The sequence below is a fragment of the Aristolochia californica genome, unplaced genomic scaffold (genome assembly GCF_029961685.1).
Source record: "Aristolochia californica isolate CCGP_79_NKW_82.1479 unplaced genomic scaffold, dmAriCali1.0.hap1 SCAF_5, whole genome shotgun sequence".
Classification (NCBI taxonomy): domain Eukaryota; kingdom Viridiplantae; phylum Streptophyta; class Magnoliopsida; order Piperales; family Aristolochiaceae; genus Aristolochia; species Aristolochia californica.
The window spans coordinates 3,652,356-3,677,659 of NW_027182214.1; the positions used below are offsets into that span (position 1 = coordinate 3,652,356).

The 25,304-nt window shown below is 36.9% G+C and overlaps 3 protein-coding genes across 9 annotated transcripts; 2 read left to right on the forward strand and 1 right to left on the reverse strand.

Annotated features, from left to right (window-relative positions):
• Positions 1-2,597: 2,597 nt before the first annotated feature.
• Positions 2,598-6,306, reverse strand: LOC137966455 (cleavage and polyadenylation specificity factor subunit 3-I-like). Of its 4 annotated transcripts, none has more exons than XM_068813069.1 (6): positions 6,233-6,306; positions 5,721-5,969; positions 5,533-5,630; positions 5,233-5,278; positions 5,005-5,154; positions 2,598-4,522 (listed from the first exon to the last, which is right to left on the reverse strand). In XM_068813069.1, exons 2-6 carry the CDS (start codon positions 5,868-5,870, stop codon positions 2,888-2,890), a joined length of 2,079 nt encoding a protein of 692 aa, XP_068669170.1. In that variant the 5' UTR covers positions 5,871-5,969; positions 6,233-6,306; the 3' UTR covers positions 2,598-2,887. The 4 variants fall into 4 exon arrangements, with proteins under 4 accessions (XP_068669170.1, XP_068669172.1, XP_068669171.1 ...); XM_068813071.1 differs by having other exon boundaries at positions 5,721-5,929; positions 6,233-6,290; XM_068813070.1 differs by lacking the exon at positions 6,233-6,306 and adding an exon at positions 6,057-6,206 and having other exon boundaries at positions 5,721-5,929.
• Positions 6,307-8,673: 2,367 nt separating this feature from the next.
• On the forward strand, positions 8,674-13,982 carry LOC137966522 (biogenesis of lysosome-related organelles complex 1 subunit 1-like). 4 transcript variants are annotated; one of them, XM_068813171.1, is made up of 6 exons: positions 8,674-8,713; positions 8,913-9,079; positions 9,411-9,433; positions 9,575-9,799; positions 10,533-10,665; positions 13,282-13,982. In XM_068813171.1, the coding sequence occupies exons 2-5, from the start codon at positions 8,980-8,982 to the stop codon at positions 10,620-10,622; spliced, it is 438 nt and encodes a 145-aa protein (XP_068669272.1). In that variant the 5' UTR covers positions 8,674-8,713; positions 8,913-8,979; the 3' UTR covers positions 10,623-10,665; positions 13,282-13,982. The 4 variants fall into 4 exon arrangements, with proteins under 4 accessions (XP_068669272.1, XP_068669270.1, XP_068669273.1 ...); XM_068813169.1 differs by lacking the exon at positions 13,282-13,982 and having other exon boundaries at positions 10,533-10,840; XM_068813170.1 differs by lacking the exon at positions 13,282-13,982 and having other exon boundaries at positions 8,709-8,776; positions 10,533-10,840.
• A 5,655-nt stretch (positions 13,983-19,637) lies between these two features.
• On the forward strand, positions 19,638-21,262 carry LOC137965102 (peroxidase P7-like). The gene is made up of 4 exons (XM_068811506.1): positions 19,638-19,865; positions 19,967-20,158; positions 20,438-20,603; positions 20,713-21,262. The coding sequence occupies exons 1-4, from the start codon at positions 19,659-19,661 to the stop codon at positions 21,096-21,098; spliced, it is 951 nt and encodes a 316-aa protein (XP_068667607.1). The 5' UTR covers positions 19,638-19,658; the 3' UTR covers positions 21,099-21,262.
• The last annotated feature ends 4,042 nt before the right edge of the window (positions 21,263-25,304 follow it).

Here is a 25,304-nt window from a genome sequence, read left to right on the forward strand (position 1 = left end):
TGGAATTTACACAAAAAGATTTTAACTCCCTTTAAGTTCAATGCATGTTTTTCACAATCACAATCCCCCAAAGTTATTGGTGCTAGATTCTAGCTCTAGCTAACCCTTTCTACGTAGATTGAATAGGTTCTAGATGAACCTTTCATAAATTGAAAATAAAGAAAGGAAAACTTATACCCTTTACTTGGAGAATTCCTTCTCCTTGAGAGATCCAAGTTTCCACTTCTTTAGTAGCACAATATGGAGTGAAGGAGCTTATCTATAATGCAATGCAAAGAAATGAATGGAAAACATAGTGGAGTTTTTAAGGATGGGGCTTAGTTTTTCCCTTTAAAACACTTTTGAGAAGTTTTTCAAGTTTGAGGATAAAAGCTCAAAGGATTTGCCAGTAAATGTTCATAAATTTTTCAATGCACGGTTTAGTGAGGTATTTATAATTTTCCCAAGCCAAACTAGTCGTTTTTTGCCCGTTTGCAAAAATCAAGACATTAATTGATCAATCACTAATCGATCATAGCAACCCTTTTTGTGTCAAAATGTGACTTATTGGACTAATCGATAAAAAATGTTAACATTGGTCTTCAAAAGTTAAGTTGATTGAACATTGATATAGGATGATCGATTAATCAGAATTTCCTCTATTTGTGCAATATAAGTATGATCAATTATTGAACTTCCTATGATCTATCATGCTTTATATCCCTGACTGACAAGATTCTTTCTAATCGATCAATCTGATGGGACGATCGATCATTCCATGTAAATTTTGCTTGCTTGTACAATATTAATTGATCAATCATGCTTTATAGCATTATAAGGTTATGTTTTGGATGATCGATCAATCAACTATGGTTGATCGATCATGCTTTATACTTGCCTTCACTCTCTTGGATGATTGATCACTGATCACTGACAAAGGCCGATGGATAATTCCAATGTCAATTCAATGAAATTAACTTTAAAAGCATGAAAATAATTTTGTCTAAATTGTCTAAATCCTCTAACATGTTCTAATATATGTATATAATGTTCATAAATATGTTTGTATTCAATGTATGACTTAAAACTTCATCTTCGCTATTATACTCAAAGAACGGAGAAATGAATTCATTTGCCACTGAGTTTTGCTTGATGCATTTTAGGGGGAAAAATGTTTTCTTTTTCCTTGTTTTTCTTTTTTCCGCTGACGGTGAGTTTTCGAATTTTGGCAACTTGGGTTTGGGAGGGAAACGTGAATATAGAGGAGGAGAAAGCACAAGGTAAGGGGAAGTGGTATGCTGGGCGCGAATAACGAAAGAAATAATATGAAACGTCTCCGCCACTGCTGCGACTGTTCTCCAGTCTGGCCCATGCCGCCTGTCTGCTTTTGAGTCTGACCAAATCGAAAAAACCAGACACGGCGAAGAGAGGTGAGATCGTACTTGCAGTATGACGAAACCGCCGGCCGCCGTGAACTCGTTTTAGAGTTTGCGTCATGCGGATTACTTGCAGGCCGCAGCTTTCCAGCAGAAAATGTCTCGTCTTCTACATTATATTCGTGTCGTGTGGGTACTCGGTTTTATCGGTGACAACTCCTTGGGAAGTCGTCAGGAAAAACAGTTTTGTGCGGGTCCTGTCAATGTTACGAGAAGAAAGGAGAAGGACGTGGGATCATGCAAATGGTTTGAGTGGAACAACAAAAAGATGAGAGAATTTAGAAATTTTTAGACCTAACATCTCATAAAGATTTTCATGTTTACAAGTTCTTGATTGTGTTTTTTGGTCTCTGCATTTCTATTTGCTGGTCTCTACTTCCATCAGGAAAGTGTTCTCTCTCTTCCTTTGCTTTTTTAATTTTCAATACTTTGGAAAACATTGTTTTATTTCTTTTAATTTTCATAAAATGAGCCTGATTTGAGGAAGAAGATTAGAAGAGAATATGGGAGAGGGAAAAGAGAGAGGAGATAATGGAATTAGAAAAAATAGTTATCCTATTTACAATAATAGGACCCTACACGTGGGAATCTTTTAACACTCCCCCTCGTATATTTGTAACTTCAAGTGTATGTTTAAAAAAAAATATTGATCTTATGTGGCTTGAAAAGCAAATTTCTGATTGTCTTGCATTAATTTATCATGTTTTTTTTCGCATCTTGCTTGCACTCGTCATCCTGTTCTTATCTTGTTTTCCCTTTTACTTGGATATTTTGGTCACATAAAATTTGATTACTATAAGACGTGAAATTCTTTATTATTGGTTACCTTTTTTTTATAATTCTTCTTTTACTTCTCCCGGAAATTGGAAATCTTTTTGTTCTTTGCCGAGAGACCCTATTTGCACAAAATAATAGTGAGTGAAGAATCACCCTTAATGACAAAACTCTAACTCTAGTATGAAATAGCCACTCAAATTTAAAGGTAGTCCAACTTATTTCAAGATAATGAAAAGAGTTTACTCACTTTTTAAGAACAACTCAAAAATATCCCTTGGGTAAAAGAACCCAATATTTGTTTGTACATTGCGAAAACATTCCTTTACTTCAACTTTGTAAAGCTTTTTGTAAGAATGAAGCTTGAAGAAAGGAAAGCAATTTGGTTCAACAGCCTGATGGTGTAAGCAAAGCTTTTGGAGCAGCTAAATAAATGTTCTTTCATTCATCTGTTAGGATAAGGACAACAAAAAAACACATCATAATGTTCACTGTGATTCAAATACAGGACAAGTAATTTACATTTCATGGAAGACATTCTTAATATCCTTCGCCCTCTCTCTCAAAGTAAAGGTACAGCAAATTTCAAGAGAGATAATTGACCTGCCTGCTAGGATCATGTGTTTAGTCTCCAGAGGTAACTTGACACTACAAGGGCCAAGGGCTATCTCAAAATTTCACTTGAAATACTCAAGACTTCAAGATACTGTTAGTGGAATTGGCTTCACAGCACTCAGAATCCGTCTAAACGCTGTCTTCACCCTTTCCTTCAGAACCTCATTATCGCACTCAACATCCCCATTCTTACCATCAACACGTGCCACATTCCCATCAACAGTCACAACCAACTTGCCTTCTTCTCCCATCTTTACATCACCAAACAGTGAAACCAGTAATGCATAAACCACCTTCTCTGCTGCTTTCCCCATTTCCTCTTCCGTCTTGGTCTCTGTCACAGTCACCTTTGGACCATCACGACTGATGTTCAGAATAACTGCAACAACTGAGTCAGAAACCATATCACTTACTGGGTCTGAACTCCACTGCACCGACAAATGTTTCTCAGACTCTTGCTTTATTGTTACCCTCTCATGTACCACTAAGGTGGGAACCTCAGGTGGTGGATCCTCTGGTGACTCAACGCTCTCATAGATTTGATTTAGCCGGTGCTTGATCACACTAAAGGCCCCAGAATAAGGAACAGAAATTCTTTGAGTGATGTTTGCTGTTGATAGCTGTGAGAATACATGCAGATCGTCTGGGGCCATAATCTGATAAGTAAAACCCTTTTTCACAAGAAGCCCACTAACCATTTCACCAGGCTCTGGTGTTTTTTCTGCTAATCTGCCAATTGTTTTGGCCATCTTTTCTGAGTTGAAGTACATCTCGATTGACTGGCAATTCTTGGGTGCCATTATTTTCACATTTTTATCAGCGAACTTGGTGATGAGTTTCTGTTGGAGCCTACCCATTTCATTGGCTTCCCCATGCACTAGAACTATATTTGGTGGCATCAACTCCTTCAGAAATGTACTTGTCTGGGCAAAATCAGCATGGGCAGAAAACGAAATGTAATGGACTTGCATGTTTAGGGGAGCAGTTAGACCATTCATGAGGGTAACTTCCTTCGGTTCATTTATTATGGTTTTGGCTAATGTCCCTTCCACCACATACCCAGGTAACACACATGCATTCCTCTTATCTGAACACCACTTATCAAATAGCTGCCTTGAGAGTCCACTTTGAAGGCCACCGGGGCTAGCCATCACCACAGATGGACCCACATCATCGAAGTTTTCAATACTTTTCAATGGGGAAATATGCTTGAAATCAAAGGGGTTTGAGTTAGCAAATTGGTTACGGATCCTGTCATTCATGGAATTGATATAGGTCTGATAGACAGCTATGCATCTCTTGGCAAGGGGAGAAGCATAGTAAATGGGGATATTGTGAAGGTCAGGGTGATTTGACCAATACTCATCTAAAATAAGAAGAAGCTCTTGGGCTCGTCCAAGGGCAAAGGCTGGTATAAGAACACGACCTCCTTGAGAAATAGTGGAGTGGATCACATCAGTAAACCGTTTCTCTCGGACAAGCCTTGGTTGGTGGAGTTGGACTCCATAGGTAGACTCTATTATGCAGATGTCAGGAGAAAATTCTGGGATCTCAGCCGCACGAAGATGGCGATCTTCTTCACATGAGTAATCTCCAGTGTACAGCAATCGCACACCAGCAATGTCAACCATGAACATGGCCGCACCAAGCACATGCCCAGCAGTGTAACACCAGAAGCGAATTCCATTTACTTCTTGAGTCTGATGGAAATCAATAACCTGCAGACACAAGAATGAGTTGTTTTGGATTTAGAAACTGCTTCTTCAAAAGAGAAGGATTGATGGGTTAAAAGCAAAATCAGAGAGAGGATTTCCATCTGCCCTTGAAGAGAAACCTTGTGGGTCTATCTGCTGTGGCAAGAGAGAAGCAGAGAATTGCAGAAGAAAGAAACAAGGGAAGATAAGAAGAAAAGGAGAAGAGAATTTAATGTCCAATCACGTTCCAGAAAGTGGTATTAAGTGAATCATTCTGTATGCAATTTCATTTTTTAAACCCGTCAATAAACCTTTTTCTCCTGAAGTGTCAACAAAGTAAGTTTTGAATGTAATTCCAAAGAACAAAAGATCATTTGTGCTTCTAGTCTGTAAAAGACACATTTTCAAATATAAGCCTTTAACCTGTTAATCCTATTAGAGTGCACGAGAGGATAAAAATAAATGTCTGCACTGCTGTAAGCACAGACCTAGATAAAAGAATATACCTCAATCTTTTCCATGGAGCGCAGAATATCTTGTTCATCAAACAGCATATCCTCAACTGAAACTTTACTCACTTTCACATAATCTGAAAGTAGGAGTCTGTAGATAGCTTTTGTCGCATGGGTCATAAAAACCCGGCCTCTGAATGTGGTCTGATACCAGCAAAACAGCCAAATCAACATATATCAACAACATGTAAAAAGTGATAAGATTTGCCGGCATGGATTTACCTTCTCCAGGAAATATGGCAAGGATGCAGCATGATCAAGGTGAAAGCTGAAAATATAGTCAGAGACAAAATCAGAGCAAAATCTAGGATATACATCTATGAAAAAGGAGAGCTACAAAACCATTGAAATTTGATTTGAGTAGGGAAAGATTTAAAAGTTTCAACCCCACTGACATGGAGCAGTGAGGAACCACCATTATGATAAGGAGATATTGGGCAAAATAAATGCACACCGCGCACAGCCCATTGAAGAGTATCGCTGAAGAAATATCAAACGATAACAGATAAAAGTTATACATACTGAGTAACGAGAAGCACATCAATGGTGGATGGATCAATTTCATCAAAGTAAGGCAAAGCCGCCATTCCCGAGTAAGCCGGATGTATTCCACAATCGAACTGCCAAAAGTAATATACCAAGAAAAGCTATAAGAAGCCATTTGTATCAAAAGATCAAACCATCCAAATCCTTCACGAGGTATAACATACCAAAACGATTTTGCCTTTATAAGACATGTAAACACACGACCTGCCCACTTCATTTCCTGCACCTAATGGAGTGATTATAAGCTGATCTCCTTCCCTCGACGCCGTCGAATCTCGTCTTTTCAGAGTGGTGGCTATGCCCGTTGATGCCATATTTCCAAAGGTAAGAAATCGCTTTCTCCGATTAAATGCAGAAGAAAAAGCTCAAAAATCTGCGTGGGATACAGGCTTTGAGCAACTGAAAGCGGAAATCTGAAATGAACCCGAAATTAAAATGCACAACTCAGCATACACACAGCTAAAACCCTAGTTAAGGATAAGAGAAGAAAATTACAGAACCTCAGACATTTTGCGGATTTAAATGAGACCCGCGAAAGATCATAAAAGAGGAATGCAAATCTAATTTTGAAATCGTGACGCTAATACGAATGCCCTTGCAAAGGAGAATAAACCCTAAAACATCGTAGGCATATGGAGTGAGCTATAGGGCACATTGCATTCAAAACATGTTTTACCGTTGCATCGATAATAACACATTAGAACTCGAGGAGTTGTTGTAAACCGAGGAATAGGTGCAACCCAGATGCAGTCTTTGGGGTTGGGGGAGCTTCAGCTGTATTACTCAATTTATTTCCTACGTCGTTAGTGGAGTACCAGACTTCAAGTCATCTCGATGACTAAGATGAAGTTGAATATCATCTCCATGTTATAATTTAAGGAATCTGGTTTCCAACCTTTTTTTCCAATCATCCAGATGAAGCAAACGTCCAGGTTCGAACCCTTGACATTTTTTTTTTCCGTCTCTCTCGCTCTCTTCTCATTTTCATTTTTTTCTCCCTCTCTCCAGCCCCCCCTCTCTCGTCTCCTTGCACCCCCGACGTCTTTGCTCCCTCTTTTCTCTCGGACTCGCTCTTCGGCCTCCGTCTCTCGGTCTTCTCCTTTTCATTTTGTTCGTCCTCTCTCGTCTCCGTGCACCCCCGAGGTCTCTGCTCCCTCTCTTCTCTCGTACTCGCACTCCGGTCTCCCTCTCTTGCTTCTCCCTCTCCGCCTCCCTCTCTTCTCTCTCTTCTCCCTCTCTTTTCCCTTTCGGCCTCCCACTTCCTTCTCCCTCTCGCTATTCTCTTTCCCCAAAATACCTTCCGATTTCGTTCAATTTTCCCCATTTTGATTTTGATTTTCTTCGATTTTGACATTTGGGCATCAATTGCTTAATTTCTACTTCGATGAGGCATCAATTTCCCCATTCAGCTTCGATTTCACCCTTAGGCTTCGGTTTTCCTCTAATTTAAGAAGGTATGGTTAAACCCTAATTTTTTTTATATTAAATTAGTTTTGTATTTGATTTAATTTTAGTTTCAATGCCTACTTTGGGGTTATTTGTGCATAATTGTGGGATTTAGAGGAATTACTTCTGGCCAACCATGCACATATTAGAACGCTTATCATACCCTCCAAGAAATTGGTTCCCATGAAGGTCCAACTGCATTGTTTAAAGGAATTACTACAAATATACTATCAGGGATGGCTGGTGTTGGAGTCCTGGCAGGATATGATCAGCTGCATCACATTGCTTCCAAATATGGCTATGGTTTTGATCAATCCCTCAGAGCTTTGAAATGACAAGAGTGAAGTTCCTTGTTTGCACATCTGTTTCTAAATTGCTTCTTGCAAACTGAGGGTGGGTTGTAAGGCATTGAGCCTCTGTATACATAAGCCTTCACTAGCTCCTGTCAAATGTAAATATGGCTTTGTACTTTAATTGTTACATGAAGTAAAATTAGATGCATTTATTTGATGGTCACACTGGTCTGGAATTCGTCTTCTGTGCTATTTCCTTGTTGTATGTTATGAGCTGACTATCAAGGGAAATTTTTAACTAACATTTTGTCATTCTTATAATCATTCTTCATGCTCAGTTCTTTATTGGATCTCAGTCAGTTTAAGAGGTGGACACTGATTCCCAAATTTCAACTTTTCTTATACACTCAGTTCATGTTAGCCAAATTCTTCTTTAGATAAGAGTCTCTAAGCTTTGCAATATTAAAATTTGGAATTAAGAGGACTATATAGGGGATTTGGGGTTTCAATTACTAGAATCACCATTTATAGGGGACTATAAATAGTAATCATTAACTAATATAATATATTATTCAATTAATTAGTATATTAATATATTTTAGTTATACATTAAATTAGTTATTCGTGTAGTAATAATATTTGTTTTACCTAATTTAATATTTAAGTATTATATTTTAATTAAGTATACTATTACAACTTACTAATTCTCTTATTTTCCACATTTTTCTCATTTGGGGGGCATTAATACTGGAAACTGTTTTCCAGTGCACATAAACTCGTCCACACTAACACCCAGTTCGAAGATAAAGTTCATGTAGATGCATGAAATGAAGATGAAGATGAACTGCAAATTTTCGTTTTGTTGACTAACCCCTCCTTTATGAGATGAGCTATGAAATCCTTTGAAGATATACAAGGAAATTTTCCTTACCACCTATATAATCTTAGCATTTTCAACTCAACTAAGTTTTTAAAAAATAATCCTTTCAAACTTTCTTTGTTTTGTGAAATTCTCTCTAAAATTTATTGCCATTTTGAAAGCATTACTACAACAAATATTGGGAGTATTTACTATAATTGTTGTAGCAAACTACGACAGACTCCATTGTATCATAGGACAAGATTTGTTATCGATGTAATCAACAAACTTAAGAATTAAACTAGGGTAATTATTCCTTAAGAAAATTATATAATATGCACCAAAAAATTACCCCTGTTTTTACCTGAGCCAATTAATTGACATGATTCACTTGAAGTGTAATTCATTGTACACTTAATCTAATAAAGAAAATAATGCGTGGACTAACCCCGCAAAGCGGACGAAAGAGGTTATAAAGAAGGAAATTTGCCTACTTGTGTGAAAGTTTTCTCGATCGAACGGCAGAGAGAAAGCAAGAGCATTTTAAGGCCACAAACAGGTGAGCGCACCTGATCATCCCCCGTATATCCAGATTTTTCTTGGTCACGTGAAAGATTTCCGAGTAAGAGTTCAAGAATTGGACGGTGCAGTGTATTTCTGGGATTTATTTGAATATTAACGATGTTCAAGAATTTTCTTTGTCTCCTTCATTTTTTTCTATCAGTTTATATTTCGGATATAAACATTAGTTGGTGCAGGATTTACGCTGTTGGCAATTGGCATCTTCCTTGCATTCTCAGAATCCAATTGTTTCACTGACTTGTTATGGAGAAACCAAAAGCACCCGTAGGGAGACTAGAATCAGAGTTGTTGCAGATTGTTGATCAGCACAATCAAACCTCCCTTCGCATACGAGATCAAACAGGTCTGCGCTTTCGTTAATCTGTTGTTATATTTTCTGACGTTTCTTGTTGCATTTAATCATTCTTGGACTCTGTTTACTTCAATTTCAACTGGAGCCTAATGACCTAACTCTAGAAAGAGAGGTCCTTCATTTACTCTCTGAAGGAAACAAAAACCTATATTTAGATGGAGGCAACGCGGCTGCACTGTAACTTAAAAATTAATGATAGTTTGAATGGCTTAGGAGTACACTTTTTTTTTCTGTTGGGATTAGTAAATCCATGAGAGTCAAATTGGTGAATTGTCAAATCCATTTCCGTTTTCTTAGAGAAAGAGGTAACATTCTGCTACAGGAGCAATTTGTGGCAAGCAAAATGTATGTACAGGTATGCCCGTTACCTTTGTCAACAGGCATAACAGCATAACAGAAAAAAATTTGCATAGAACTGCATTTTTTGTTACAGTGTTTATCTCTCTTTTTCCTCATGGGTCGGTGATTGTTCTCATTCAAGTGCAGTACACTATGTTATATACAGAAAAATCAAAGAAGGAAGCAATAAGAAGTGCAATTCATGTTTCACAGCTCCTAGTAGACTCTGTAAATGGAGGAGCAGAAGATATCTTCGTAAATGAGAAGCATATTGAGTTTGAGATCCGTTCGTTGATTTGTGCTATTATGCGCTACTCGAAGCAAACAAATCAGTGGCTTGCGGCCACTCGTGCTCTGAACACTGCTTTGAAGGTACTTCCTTTGGTACTGTTATGTTCTTTTCTTTAAACTTCATAACTCCAGTGCCTGGTGTGACATAAATTGTGTAACTATAGTTTAGTTTAATACTACCAATTGTGCACATGGGATTGATCGCATTTTTATCTCATGACTTATCTCCACATATTTGCCGTCCATAGCTCAGAACATACTGTAAGTCGTTTACTTCACTTTGGGCCTCTCATTCATTATTTCTTACCTTGTTCTTTACGGATGCTATTTTCTGGTTCTTTTCATGCAAGCTTGGTTCAACCCTGCATACCTTGTCTATCATTTTCTTCACTTTGTCATCCATAGCTTTCTATGAAGTATTTTTATAACTTTGAACCCTTTCATTTACTATTTCTTACCTAATCCTGTACGGATGCTATTTTCTGGTTCTTTTCATGCAAAGCTTGGTATGACCCTGCAAACATCCAATCCCTATTATGTTCATTTCAACTCATTTCCATGTGTTGGTTTGATTTTGGCTGTTGAGGTCTCTGAAATAGGTAGCTGACGATTATTAAATTTCTCATAAGTCATCCAATTGGGCTGCTCCAATTTAAAAGCATTAAAGCTATGTAGTTGTGAACTTTGTTGTATTGAGGTAGGTCTAGTTTTTTTGTTAGTTATAGGCTGAAGCTGTCAGATATTAATTTTAGGTTATGGTATTGATGTCTATCTGCTGTTATTCATATTGCGTTGCCATGTTTCTGGGATATAGGAGATAGGCGACTTCGAGAACTGGGTGAAAACTATGGACTATGACTGCAAAAGCATAACCGCTGCTGTCTGCAACATTCACCAAACATAATTTCTAGTGTGAGGCTGACTTGGAATAGCAGTTAGTGAAAGTTGTAAGTTGTTCTGTGTTGCCGTAAAAATTTCAACGTAAGATTTATTTGGAATTGTTACTGTGACATATGTGGATAACAAAGCAATATTGTTCCTCTCAAGCTTCAAATTTCTTTATTCCTATCAGAGTTATTGTAGAAGAAATGCCTCACTGCAGAATATGCATCTGTAGTAAAATAAAATCATCCAAAACACAACACAAGAATTTCTCTTGTTTTGTTTCTGAAATGGATTTTCTCCTCTCTTGCTTATGGATTTTAGCCCATTGTAAGGCTTCCACAAAGTTTTAATCCTTGGGCTGATGACCTAAAGATATTGTTAAGTGGGTGAAGAATATGATATTCTAATGGAACCCAATGTTATATCCTCGTTAATGTTTTATTATGAAGAACCTGTGTCATAAACTTGATAATGCATTACATCAAGGTGAGGTTAATGACGTAGAATTCTTGTAGGAACAGTTGAAAAAAGTAAGCAATAAAATAGCCTAAATAACTCTTGAGCAAATTCATACTTGCTTCAATGGTGAAAGCTTTATTACAACAAAACAAGGTGGAAAAAGAGACTGAGGGTCCATATTCACTATGATGTGGGACCCTCTTTGGGTAATTTTCTGCCACACCAATGGGATATCTTAGTACATAAAACCATTTATCTGAATACAACCATAAACATCTGAAATCTCACCACCGAGGGAGTTGAAATGCTAAGGAACGTCTTTCAAATCTTCACACCAACCAACGACCAAAGCCGAATGACCTTCAACTTCGAGCATGCAGAGCTGAAAAAGCTGTCTAAGAATCTTTAGCCCGGTCAGCATTAACCTGAATTCAGCTTCAATAGAATTCACACTGCTGAGAGGGCCAGAGAATGTGTCCATGACTTTCCTCTTGACTCACGGAAAGGGCCACCACACCCTTGGGTTTTTGCTGTTACCTTGGAATCTTCCATCAAAGTTAAGATTCAAGGAAACCTAGTTTGTTTTTGTTTTTTTTTTTTTTTTGGAAGAGGGGAGGGTGGGGCTGGATTGCGTTGCCATGGGACCACATTTTGGTGGTTGTGCAATGAGACCTCAGCAAAAGAGGCCCAATCATGGTGCAGGAACAGCTGCAGAGATGTTTTTACTAGAGCATGGATGGAAAGTTTTTACTGGGGAAGACACTAATATTCCTTTCTTTCCATATAATCTATGGGAGGAAAGCACAGTAGGCGAGGCACATTTTCTTTCCCCTACTTGGCAGAGAAATGCTAAGAATTTGGGTAATTAGATACTGAAATAAGGTTGGGACATAGAAATTGATGTTGAAACTGTGATAAACATATTTAGAAGCAGAAAAGTGAACTAGTATGTGATCAACGCTCTCATTTTGGCGGCCACATAGTCTACAAGTGGGGCAGATGCCAGTCATCCATTTAAGTTGTCAATAGTGGAGAGTTGCTGTTAAGAGAGCTTAAAGAAAGACACTTTTAGGGGGGCCCTTAAGCTTCTAAGCAGTGTATGGGGATCAAGACTTCTGAGCAAGTTGAAGGAAGAAAAACATAAATGTGGCCATTTGGTTTAATGTGGAGCCCAAGATTTGAGGTTTATTAGTTAGTAGGTTCAGCAGATTGAGTGTGTTTTAGTTTTAATTTCGTTTTTATTTTCAGTGGGTTATGTTTTAGTTGGGCTTTGTCTTGGCCTGTAAGAATTAATTGGTTTTATTTGTAATTTTCTTTTTTTGGTTCAGTGAACTTTTTTAGTATTGATTTAAGGTCCATTAGGGTTCTTTTAAGTTTTAATCTTGGCCCGTAGTTTTAACCAATAAGATGTTTTAAACTGGGCCGTCAAATTTTAGGGTTGTGGCGAGTTAAAAGTCACTGGAGTCCTATAATTGGCACTTAATGAATGAAATTCTAGACATATGTTGTTTAGGTGTAAAGCTACTGCTCTCTCGTGGAAGTAAATTCCAAAATCATGTGTCATGCCTCCTTTTCTCCCTCTTTTTTTTTATTTTTTTTCTCTTCAGAAGTTTGATTCCAAAATATTGTCTTTTGTTGTACTTACATTCCAGTTCTATTTCAGTAAGAAAGAAGCCAACTTTTCTACTACAGTACTGTAACAAACCCAAAAGTTGCTGTTTTTCCTCTTTGATCCTCTTTTCTACAAAATTTCAGTACTTTTTCTTCCATGTAGGGATTATTTGTGATAATTACAACATCTCTCTATTAATTTTTATGTTCACCTTTAGTTCTTTCATCAAAATTTCTTTTCCTCTGTTGGATTGTCTAAATCAAAGTGGGACAGACATTGAAAAATTGCATCTTTTTCATTTCCTAACCTATTTTGAGCCTTGTTTGAGTTTTTAGCTTCCTTTATCCCCCCAGATCTGTTAGAAATTTTGTCGCTAAGGTTTTTTTCTTCTTTAATTAGCTATTGTTATACATATTTCTAGTGTCTTTAGTACATTTTTTGTTATTTTCCTTAGTGTAAGCATGTGATTAATATGCCTTATTCCTGATTGGTTTAGTTAGACCTGATTCAGCACCTATTAGAACCCTGAATTCTTTACTGTTGTAAATTCAACACCTTTTAGATCCCTGAAGTCAGAACCTGAATTCTTTACTGTCCTACATCACAGTGGCAGTGACATGGGATTGATCATTGGGTCTGGTTGTGAGATACTTCTAGCAGGAGGGAGCTGAGAAAAGGCCCTTTGAATCACTGGACCAAAGAATGAAGTCTTCTTTTCCTGCTCTGCTGTCAAAGCTATCAGGCTGCTCCATAAGACTGCCAACTTCAATTCCTCCTCAGGTCCCTTCTGTAATCAATGGCCCAGCTAAATGAGAAAAGGCCCTTTGAATCACTGGACCAAAGAATGAAGTCTTCGTTTCCTGCTCTGCTGTCAAAGCTTATCAGGTTGCTCCATAAGATTGCCAACTTCAATTCCTCCTCAGGTCCCTTCTGTAATCAATGGCCAAGGCTCCTGATCGGGTGATCAGCCCCAAAGACTCAAGGTTCCAGGCAATTCTGAAGAAGTGAGAGAAAGTGTCCTTGAGTCCTCTATTGCCAATCCAGATATCGGACCAAAATTTGACCTGAAACTATGTCTGTAATTTTAAGAGTAGCCTTGCCATAGGGAGGTTCTGCAAGGTTTGGAGATTGTAGGCCACTACTCAGTGCTTGATGACCAAGCTCCAAGAACTATTGCTGTCACTGCCAAATTTCCACATCCACTTGCAGAGAAGAGCCTTGTTCATCATTTTGATTTTCGTTACCCTCAAACCTCTGAGGCCTTTTTGTGGGAGGCCTTTATGGCACCAAATTGAGTCCTAAGTGACAAAGTGGAGACCAGGTTCTTTTCCAAATTGTATGTGCTCAATACTGTTATCTATGATCGTTAGACAGGAAAGGAAGGACTGGAAATACAGAGGGCGCCAGGGAGGGTAGCTTTCAAGAGGGTGAGCAGATCAGCCTAGGAGAGAAGAGGCAGGCTTCAAAGTGCTCTATGGTATGAGATTCATACTTGCTTAATATCTTTGTTCTAAAATAATCAATAGAGCCTGATATGTCTGAAAGGGAAGTGTATTCTACGAGCAAGGGATGGAGCAACGATGCCCTCATCTTGTTCTTCATTTAATTTTGCATATTGGAAGGTTTGCATATAAGGTGTAAAGCATAACCCTTAGGGCTAACGTTGGTTAGTTTGATTCAAAGCCATATATTAGGAAGCATATATTTTGATGGTTCCTAATATCTGACATTTCTAGTAATGGTCCTTGGAAACGTATTTCTACTTAGATATGTCTTTCTAGCGTTTCCTGAAAAAACGCCACTAATAGTGCCTAAATGTTTCCCGGTTTCAACTTAGAGCCCTTGAACCACTTATGCAATGTGTTTTGGCTCCTTAGATGATGACGTACATTGTTGATCTTCTCTTCGTACTTAAAAGTTCCCTTCAAGAGACATACTTACATGATATATCAAGATCATTTCAAACAATAAAAGAGAAACAATTTTTTTTTTTTTTTTTGTTATCTTAGCGTCTGTTTAGAACCACAAAAAAGAAAAGAAAATGAGATGGAAGAAAAAGTTATTTTTTGTTGTTTGGCAACAAAGATTCATTGAGAGAAAAGAAAATAAAAGAGAAAATTACTTTCTTTCTTAGTTAATAAATTTTCTCTTAAAAAATGGTGGAGTTTTGGGGGAAAATAAAATAAATAGAAAATTTTAAAATATTACTAATTTTATTTTCTTTTTTCATTTTCTACGAGTATCCAAACAAGAGAAAAAAAACCTTTTTTTTTCTCTCTTTCTCTCAGGGTCTATTTGGAACCCCATGGAAAAGAAAAGAAAAAAAAAATAAATAAGAATTTGACTATTATTGTTCTAAAAAATTGTTAGTGAAAAGGAGAAAATCCTCTTTCTCTCCTCTTCCTTTTCTTTTCTCTCTACTTTCTGTGTTTTAAACATAGCCTTACTACAAGTGTATAATCTCTTGGTCAATGTATTGCAAGAACTTTTTCACGCCATTGGATGCATGATTTATCAACACATGACTAAGATAGCTAAGAAGCATAGCCTGAATCTTGTAACCCTTAGTTATCTCTTGTAACCATGCATCACGGCATCAATTGAAGGAACTACCTATGTAAACAAAAAATTTCAAGAGTTGATGAAGTATAAAATGGTGAAATACCATTTTGTTGAAGTGGAAAATATAGCATTGGTACTATTGGTTTGTGTAAATGCTAAAACATTTAATGCCTCATGCTCCTTTACTAGGTCAATATGGTTAGATTGGGCAGGTGGTTTTGCCTTTTCTCTCATGAATACTTGTGCAACATGGAGACATGAAAATGTATGACCTATACAATTATTTTACAATATATAATACTAAATAATTTGTTACACAAAACATTATACCTGGTTGTTAAACATGGAAACTAATTTTGGTCGTCCTCAGATTTATGCAAGATATTGCATATATTGAATGAGCACATCATGGATTGATTAAGTCTGACCAAAACTCTTTGATTAGAAGATAAATTTGGCTAAAAAACTTGGATATTAGGACAAAAAGAAACTCAATTCGCTTAAATCCCTGGAGAGATAATAGAAGACTAAATAGGAAAAAAATGAGAAATTTTTGACAATACCGATGTTTGGTACTTCTAATATCAATATGTCCTAAAATATAGCTCATAACCCCACACAGTTTGTTGCTCAAGAAACTAGAATCAAAGAGCTTTAATTTCATATCCAAATTCATATAAAAATATTCATTTTTGTATCTTTAATGACCTCTTGGTTCTCTTCGTTCTGTAGTTTGCCCTTTGCTGACTCCAATGCGAATATTTCATTAAATATAGATCTTATTGGCATAAAATTTTCTCCTTATGAAATTAGTCTTTGATAAATTTTATCCAAGTATAATTTTTCTTCATGAAATATAGTTCTTTTGAGAGAAAGAATCTAATAGATTTCAAACTCTGTAATCTGGTCGAACTGAGTATTTTTTCTTCTTTGGCCAACATGACCATTGATCTTTGCAAAATTGATATATCCCTCTAGAAAACTCAGATTGAGAATTGGTTTGATAAGGTAGAAAATAGACTTATAGATTTTTCTTTTGACATATAAATCTCCATATAAAATCTCTTTCTTGATGGCATAAAATTGCTAAAAAATTGAAGCTTTCTGTTATTGGAAACCTCTCTTGCAGTCTAACCTTTGCTGCTTCAAATATCGATTTCTCTTTGTAGAAAACTTTGATTGCCAAAATTCTTTTTGTGTTGGAAATTAGACTCGAATATCTTTTCTTAAATATATAATTTGAGATATAAAAAACTCATTATGGAAGTGAGTGCCAAAAAAATGATGGGTACTAGGATAGGAAAAAAATAGATGGAATATGAACCTAAACTAATATAGATGATAGATTACAAAAAAATCACATTATCTTTGTGGGTTGACCGATTCAATTCATAGATCCCGTTTTGATACCATATTGAATTTATGGAAAAGAGAAATACTTTATTCACTCGTTGTAATTTGAGTACATGAACCTCTATTATAATAGAGGAAACAAGTAGATTCTAGTTACAATTACACCCAAAGTTAAACATTAAAAGATATGTCCTAGAATAATTAAACAACTTTACATAAATAGAAAACTAGCATAATTAAAACACCTTTAAACTGAAACTCTTCTATGAGACCTCCTTCTATAACAATTCTGGCTCTGTAAGATTTCGTGTTGTGAGACTTATATGATATTCTTCCATACTTACTCTTCAACAGAAAAGTTTTTTCAAGTTCATCACATACACCTTTGACTTTTGTGTCTCTTGAAGGAAATGCATCTGAAATGTTATAATTACCATTATTTAATTAATTAAGTTTTGTTATCATAAAAAATAAAATAAGGAGTTAATGCTCAATCAACATTTGAAACACTTCCCTTTGTTCGCTCATCACCCCTTTGTGTGTTTCCTTAGATGGACATGGTTTGTTCAACCATTCGTCTTTGGTTGATCATCTAGTGTTGTTGATGCTTGTGCATCAAAATTGGTTGTTCAAACAATTCTAAGAAGACACAATTTAAACAAAAGTGTTTGTTATCATCAAAATTTCATTAGATAGGGATATATAGACTAGCACATCCTACATGTGCTACCACATCAAAGACACAAAGAAATGACAAGTCATGCATTCACTTGAAGATTTTGAAGACCAAAAGACGATTTAATAATTTAGTGGATTTAACTCCCCATTTCATAACTCCACTAAATTTTTATTTCCAACTATTTTCCAGTTGAAAGTAGATTCTTTAGGGCTTGTGGGTTGTAGGGATATAGATGTAATTTTATATATTATTAAAATTTTAGAAAGGGGAAAGGGGTTTGTAAATCCTACACTTAATTTAACAGTTCAAAGATCCTAGAGACTTTACCTCAGATGATGGAGATGGAATAGAAAGGTCAGGGCAAGATTGCCATAGTCATAACTGAACCTACAACAAAGGTTCTTGCCAAGGAAGTAACATAAGGAGTTTTAGTATTCGAGGTTAAAATAGACTTTATAGTTGCTTCCTTACTATAAGCCTAATAAGGAAGTTTAGTTGAGGTTTGGTACAAGGACCTCTATTGGGTCTTGGTTTAATTTCTTAAAATAGTAAGAATCTAAATCAATTCAATTTGTTGCATTTACATGAAACCAAAATTCATGTTGTCTTTTTTTTATCTAAATCAAATACATATTTTATTTTTATTATATTTTAAAGTAGGTTGAAACCAAACAAATCAAAATCGGAGGGTCTAGATTTTGTATCTACATTTTTGGCCTATTTAAGAAATTGGCTAGGTTTGTGTCAACCCATTTAACATCTAGTTTGGGTCAACTTGACCCAAACCCAAGCTACTACTCCCTCTACTATGATGAAATTTATGTCATTCATACACTTAGGCTCCCATTAGTGCCCCTGGTTGGAGGAAACATTAGAAATGTTTTTTCAAGGATACACATTTTCAAGAAAATTTCAAATAAAATCTAATTAGTGTCTTATTAGGAAATTTACATGGAAAACTTCAAGAAAAATTACATGGACCCACTTTTTTTTCAAGGAAATAAATGGAAATTAATAATCAATCTTATACATTACCATATTTATCTGATAAATTTTCATTAAAATAAAATATCAAATACAAAATTACCATGAAAAAATCGGTTTGTGCTGAAAGTATTACAACATCAATTGTCAAATGCTTATTAAAAAAATTCCAATTGATTTTTGGACCCATCTTAGCTAGAAATCTTACCTGAAAAATTATATGATTTTCTTGGATTTTCCTGGTAAGAATTTCTATCTAGAAAAGTATTTCCAAGAAACATGAAGCACTAATAGTCCCTAAAAACATATTTCTACTAGAGATGACTTTCCAGCATTTTCTGGAAAATGCTCTATTAGGGTCTTAGAGAATTTGCATATCAAAGTTTGCATTATTCAATAAAAACATTCAATCAATTAACTAACTCAACCGACTATCGTTATAAGCTGACAGATTTATTTCTATCGACCGAGTGATAATAGTTTATTCAAATGACTAGTAGACACCCAAAATTAAGAAAATGGAAAAGAATATCTAACTAATAAGTAGACTTTACAATCTAACTAAACTGGATATAAACTCATAGGTGAAACTCCAGACATAGATGAACTGAGGGATAAGATCCAAATAGTTGATTCAATTAATTACTAGGGCAACCGTTAGGTTAAACAAATCTCTTACTTACCGATATTAGTAAACGATGAGTGTTCGCACTTGATCTACATGCAAGACCGAAACTCAAAGGAATTGACGGGGGCCTGCACAAGCGGTGGAGCATGTGGTTTAATTCGATACAAAGCACAAAACCTTACCAGCCCTTGACATATGAACAGAAAAACTTGTCCTTAATGGGAAGGTATTGACTTTCATACAGGTGCTGCATGGCTGTCTTTAACTCAATTGAAATTTGAAGTACATAAACTGATAATTGTAGGTTGCCATCACTGGATTGTAAACTCAAAGATTGTCTAGTTTTCCACCAAAGAATCCTCAGATAGGACTAACCCACATAATTAACTGCACCCAAGGTGAACAGCACCGAAAACTTTTGCACTAATAGAACGTTTGACATTTTCATGCAGCACCAACCCAGACATTTAAAAAGAAAACAAACTGCTAATGGAGGTTGGATGCTGACTTTGGGCCTTCCATTTTCAGTCAGGAACGAGGACTGCCAGTCATGGAGAAGCGTACAAGACCCTTAGCTGAACTCATGCATCTAAGCAATTCAATAAGGATGGACTTGCAAGACCCACGAGCACTCCAAACCACTGTAAGATGTGACATCATAACTGAAACTTATTAATGAATAGGACTGTTAGGCCACAACCAGTTACAGTATAAGAGTTGCAGAGTAGAAGACATGGCTGTGCTCTCTTGAGAATAGCCTTCTTGTTTGGTTTAGTTGATGGCTTCCTATCATCCCTTCAACTTGGTTATTGTCTTCCTGTGTCTCTTTGAGGTCTCATTGGCCCAGCTCTCAACTAGTTTCTACTCAACTTCATGCCCCCAAGTGGCTTCGATTGTGAAGAAGGTCGTCGATGATGCCATCGAGAAGGAGACACGAATGGGGGCCTCATTGCTTCGTCTCCATTTCCATGATTGCTTTGTTAATGTGAGCCTAGCTTTAGTTCTAAAGAAACATCCAGGAAAGATTTGTTTGATTTTTTCTCTTCCATGACCGCATTTAACAAAAATGTGATGTTCTATATTCAGGGCTGCGATGGGTCTATACTCCTGGATGATACTCCAAACTTCACAGGGGAGAAATCTGCAATTCCAAACTTGAATTCTCTTCGTGGGTACGATGTCGTCGACAATATCAAAGCAGCAGTGGAGAAAGCTTGCCCAGGAGTTGTTTCTTGCGCTGATATTCTAGCTCTTGCTGCTCATGAATCCGTTGTTGAGGTAACGCCAGCCAAATTGTGATCTTAGTGAACTTGTTTCAGTTTTCCTAGTTACTACGTGATATGGGTTCTTCCGTCCTGCACTTATGTTTTTCATCAATTAGTGAAACCCTTTGAGACCTTCGTGAAGAATCAAATGATCCACCAATTCATTGGACAACCATATGGGGCTCACTGGGAATATGGTTCGCTGAGATTTTCTTTTTTTTGTTCCCTCTTTTGGTGCTGGTCGGATACCCATCTTCTTGTTTATAACTGATGGATCGCTTTTTATCCTCAGCTGGGCGGTCCGTCGTGGGGAGTTTTGCTGGGAAGAAGGGATTCAAAGACTGCCAGCCAGAACGCTGCTAACAGTAACATTCCTCCACCCACTTCAAGTCTAAGTAACCTGATTTCAAATTTTTCAAGCAAAGGACTCTCCGCAAAAGACCTTGTGGCTCTGTCAGGTAAACACTAACGAACTGTTTTCGGAACGACGGATGAAACATACAAAGAAATCATTCTGGTTCTGGTTCTCATTTAGATGACAAGATCTTCTGTTTTCGAGAGTTGCAGGATCACACAGCATAGGGTTGGCAAGGTGCACCGTTTTTCGCAATCGTATCTACAACGACACCAACATCGATTCGACGTTCGCGGGAAATTTACAAAAAAAGTGCCCGGCGTTGGGAAGAAATCACACCTTGTCCCGTCTAGACGCTGCAAGCCCTAACAGGTTCGATAATTGCTACTACAGGAATTTGTTAAATCAGAAGGGACTGCTACACTCGGATCAGGAGCTGGTGAGTGGGACGGCCACCGCCACCTTTGTGAAGAAATACGTCAGTGATCCTTCTGACTTCTTCCAGGACTTCGCCACGGCCATGGTGAAAATGGGGAATATTGGACCTCTCACAGGGAAGAGTGGAGAAGTCAGAAAAAACTGCCGTAAGGCCAACTAATTAAAATTATTTTGTTGCAGTTATAGATGATGGTTCTATTATGGAATTGGGTGGAAGATGAGATTACCTATGTAGTGTTCGATTTACATGTGTTTGTGTAGATCTGCAAGAGGCTCGGGTTATTTAGTCGAGCATGAATAAAATAAAAAGTATATTTGACTCTTTGCTCTATCATTAAAGATCAGTGTTTGTTTATTAAATGCAAAATAAGGCAGAGAGAAAGAGAAATAGAGCTTAGAAACACAAAACAAGATCCAAATTTTGTTATCCAAGCTCAGTTGATTACTTTTACAAATGTAATTCTTATTATTTTAACAGTTTTAAGTACAAAAGCCTCTATTGAAACTGATATTTATAATAATAAATACATAAAATATACACCCAAACTTAGGTACATGAGGCTCAAATTGATCTCAAATATATTTTCTAATAGCTTGATGAGATTAAAATTTCAATACTAGAAGTTTCAAAAACTACCATCAAATCTCCCTAGGCTTGCATCCAAAACTTAAATTAGACATACATCAATGGGTTAAAGTAATAGGGTCCAAGTTCAACAAAAAATATGTAAGCACACTCAAAAACAATGTACTTAGCTTGTTAGAAAACTTCTTGTTTTGGTTGCTTTCTTTTGATTTTGAGAATCACCAATTATTTGGAAGGCTTGGGAGGGGGGTTGAAACTGCTTTGTTTCTCTATAGTAATGCTTGATGAATAGTATCATGCACGAATTTGATTAAATAAAACTTGACTAAATGGTAAAAATCTATCAAATCATAGCTAAAAAATATAAAAAAATAATCAAATTGTTGAAACCAGTGCGCTAAAAGGTTCAAACCTTTTAGGAAAGCAACCACACGGATCTTATACAAGGACTACCCCGGTCGATACAAACCAATATTCTAACACAAGTTATCATTTCGAGCTATTGATTATAACGGTAGGTCACAAGTTTTGGAGACCTATAGTGGTTGAATTGAAGCTTTGAATTTTTACCCATAACTTTTCTAAGATGAGTCATATGAACGCCCATGGACTATTCGAATGATCTTGATAGAATGTTCCTTCGCCTTTTTTTCAGTTGTTCAAACACTTGGTCGAATGTTTCCTTACATTGCCTTTTCTCTCTCCTTGATTGTCAACTTTTTTCCACTAAGTCATTCAGATGCTTGGGTGAATGGATCTTTCTCAAAAAATTCTTTCTCTAGGTGGTTTTAGATGGATGCTTGTTCATAAGAACAATCTTCTTGGTAGAGCAGTATTTTCTTCCTTTTTCTTCTAGCCTTCTTTGGGTTGGTTGTTCTAACATTTTGGTGAACGGTATGTCACTGAGAAACCAACGTTCCCTCCGCTTTTTTAGGATGACAAATAATCCAACACATTTAAAATTTTTAGTGCAAATGAGTCCTTACGCATGATTGATTTTTGAAAGAATCCCCATGAGTTTTATATCTTACTTTTCTAACTTTGCTTCCCTTGAGTTGAATATATAATTTTTGATTGTTTGTTTACCCTGTGATTGAGTTCTAATTTAAATTTTTATGTCTTCTTGTGACCTTTTACCCCTTTTTAACATCATCAAGGATACATACAATCTTAAAAGTTACAAGTACATAGCAAAATGGGAAGAAAATGCTTTGTATTATATTAAAATTTTGAGCACATACAATCAGAGTAAGATAATACAAAGCAATTAGACCTAACTAATATATCAATGTAAACAACCTGCTAGGGAGGTTGACTAAAATTTTCCCACTAGTTGGTCCATCTTGTTTAGTATATTACCACTGTGCTGCTAATAGCCGACTATGAAGTGTGGAGGTATTCCCTAGAGTGTGGAGCTTTGAGTTCTCCTCTTGTTCCTACTATAGTTGGACATTGCAGATGAATCTATTGTAAGCAGGGTTATGAACTATGGAAGGTCCTCCTCAGGAACTCTCTTCTGAGTTGGAGTCATTTCTTCTATGGCAAGCTCTAAGATGGGATATTCTTGGCTACTGCTCACCTCCAAATGGGAAACACTAGTAGCCTACATGAAATGATGTCCTACATGGGATTCTCATCCAGTGGGTTTCCTTACCACTTCCATCTAGGTCAATTACTTTCACTTGACCTTGTTCTTTGCCACTTTCATTACTAACATTTTCTCCTTCACCCTCTTTCAATTGCTTTTGCATCTAATCTCATAGGCTTAGTCTGGTTTTGAGCTTGGCAATTTCCAATCTCATCTATATACTAATTGCTTCAATTATTCTCTCAATAGTCTCGGTCCCATTGCACACTTCTTCTTCTCCTTCAATTCCTTCAACTTCGTCTTCATCCTTCTAACCTTCTTTTCCTTTTCTTAATCTACCCGACTCTTTTTCTTTGTCCACTTCTTTTTCTTTTTTTATTTCCATCTTGGTTTTCTCTAAGCATTGTTTACTCATTACTTAATCGAGGACTACTCACACGAGACTCAAACCTAAATTCACCTCCAGTATCCGCATCACGGTCCTCCTCTCCTTGATTGTCATCATCTTCTTCCTTTTTTGTTTTTGTCATCCTCTTCATTTTCTTCCTCCTCTCCATGGTTTTCCATAGTGGCTACTCTTTGTCCACCACCCAAGTAGTCCTTCCGCATCTAATCTAAATTGTGCCCAAAAAGGGTTCTAGAGTCTCCACCTTTCACAACAACACCAATACTCCATGAAGGATCTCAAACTCAGATTTTGAGATGGGTGTAGAATTTCTGCCTGAAATTCCCTAGACCTTTCCTCTCTTGATCTTCTTTCTCTTTCCAAATTTCATAGTTCGAAGGTACTGGGCGCTTCTTGACCATCCTTTACTTTAGCTCCTTTACTTTTCTTTTTTCCCACTAATTGCAATGAAAATTATCTTATTTATATTTGATAGAAGGAAGTGATTACATAATAAAAGGATATTGTTACCACTGATTAACCCTATAGCCTATAGTACAGCGTCTGTACTGAACCCCCAGGAATGATGAAAGCCACGGATGGGGGTCCGGGTAGCAGAACCAAGAGAGAACCAAGGAATCGAAGAACCATCAGTTGTTCGAGAGGACATACTACAACTTATGGTTTAGGGCATTACCCTGACCACGGACAAAGAGAGGTCGAGGCGGCGTCTTCCTTGTCTCTCATTGAATCCCCCTTCAAAATCGATCAAAAAATCTAAATAAAAAGCAGCTGCTAGTCTCTTTTTTCCAGGTCATATTCTAGCTTTGATTCGCCTTTCATTCCTTACCTCTTCAAGGTTCTATCTTTTTCAGCTTTCAAAAAGGGAAATAGGGTTGGATGTCTTAGGAAAAGGCTGGAATTTTTGTGTGAGTGGGGTGTTTTGATGGATGAGGCTTGATGGGATGATTATGGGGATTATGAGAGTGGACAAGGGACTCTTGGGGCAAGAGGGACTATGTGGGGGTCTTGGAGGAAGGAAGAAAGAAAGCTTCTAGGAGAGAGAGAGAGAGAGAGAGGGTAGACGAATTCAAGGAAAGGGAGAGGGGAGCAAGGCGAGAGAGATTGAAAATAGGCTTGGCTAATTGTTCCTTTAGCTCAAACCCCTATTTATACTGTTTTCATTACATATAGGGAAACTCTTAAATCAATTAGAATCCCTTAATTACATAAATTGAAGGAAGATTGCCTATTCAAAGGAGAGGTTCTAGGAAACTTCTAAATTAAATACAATTTTATCTCTCGAGATCTTTCAAGATAGGAATGTAAAAATTATAGGAATCTACCAAAAAGAGGAAAATAAGATTCCCATTTCTACTCTTAAATTTTATCCCTATTTTCACATTTGCTCTTCAACTCACATGCCCCATACATGTGCATGAGCATGTGCGTCACCTACAAAAATTTTAGTGGCATCCCTTCCCTTCATGTCTTGCTTCATCTTCCTTCTTCCTTGTGGCTTTTGGAGGTTTTAGGTTTGCCATCATTCCTTCCATTCTGAGGATAACCTTGCCCTCGAGGTTGGAAATATGGAAAACGAAGAAGGAAGTCATCCTCACTTTCAAAAGTGGCTTCTTCCGACGAGATTTAATTTCATTGAACAAGGAACTCTGTATGGGGGGGTTTTAGTCCAGAATGAACTTGAATTGAAGTAAAATGAATTGATTCAACTTCAACTCATGTTTGGGTGTTAGTGTAGACGAGTTCAAGTGGTTAGAAAACAGATTCCAGTGTTACTGCCCCCCAA

Excerpts from the sequence above, each read along its gene's own strand:
- LOC137966455 (XM_068813069.1), bottom strand. The coding sequence starts at position 5,870 with ATGGCATCAACGGGCATAGCCACCACTCTGAAAAGACGAGATTCGACG. Across the intron at positions 5,631-5,720 it reads ATAAAGGCAAAATCGTTTTG|TTCGATTGTGGAATACATCC; the intron begins GTATGTTATACC and ends TACTTTTGGCAG. Across the intron at positions 5,279-5,532 it reads GATGTGCTTCTCGTTACTCA|CTTTCACCTTGATCATGCTG; the intron begins GTATGTATAACT and ends CTATATTTTCAG.
- LOC137965102 (XM_068811506.1), top strand. The coding sequence starts at position 19,659 with ATGGCTTCCTATCATCCCTTCAACTTGGTTATTGTCTTCCTGTGTCTC. Across the intron at positions 19,866-19,966 it reads TCCATGATTGCTTTGTTAAT|GGCTGCGATGGGTCTATACT; the intron begins GTGAGCCTAGCT and ends TTCTATATTCAG. Across the intron at positions 20,604-20,712 it reads AGACCTTGTGGCTCTGTCAG|GATCACACAGCATAGGGTTG; the intron begins GTAAACACTAAC and ends CGAGAGTTGCAG.
- LOC137966522 (XM_068813171.1), top strand. The coding sequence starts at position 8,980 with ATGGAGAAACCAAAAGCACCCGTAGGGAGACTAGAATCAGAGTTGTTG. Across the intron at positions 9,080-9,410 it reads TCGCATACGAGATCAAACAG|GAGCAATTTGTGGCAAGCAA; the intron begins GTCTGCGCTTTC and ends ATTCTGCTACAG. Across the intron at positions 9,800-10,532 it reads CTCTGAACACTGCTTTGAAG|GAGATAGGCGACTTCGAGAA; the intron begins GTACTTCCTTTG and ends TCTGGGATATAG.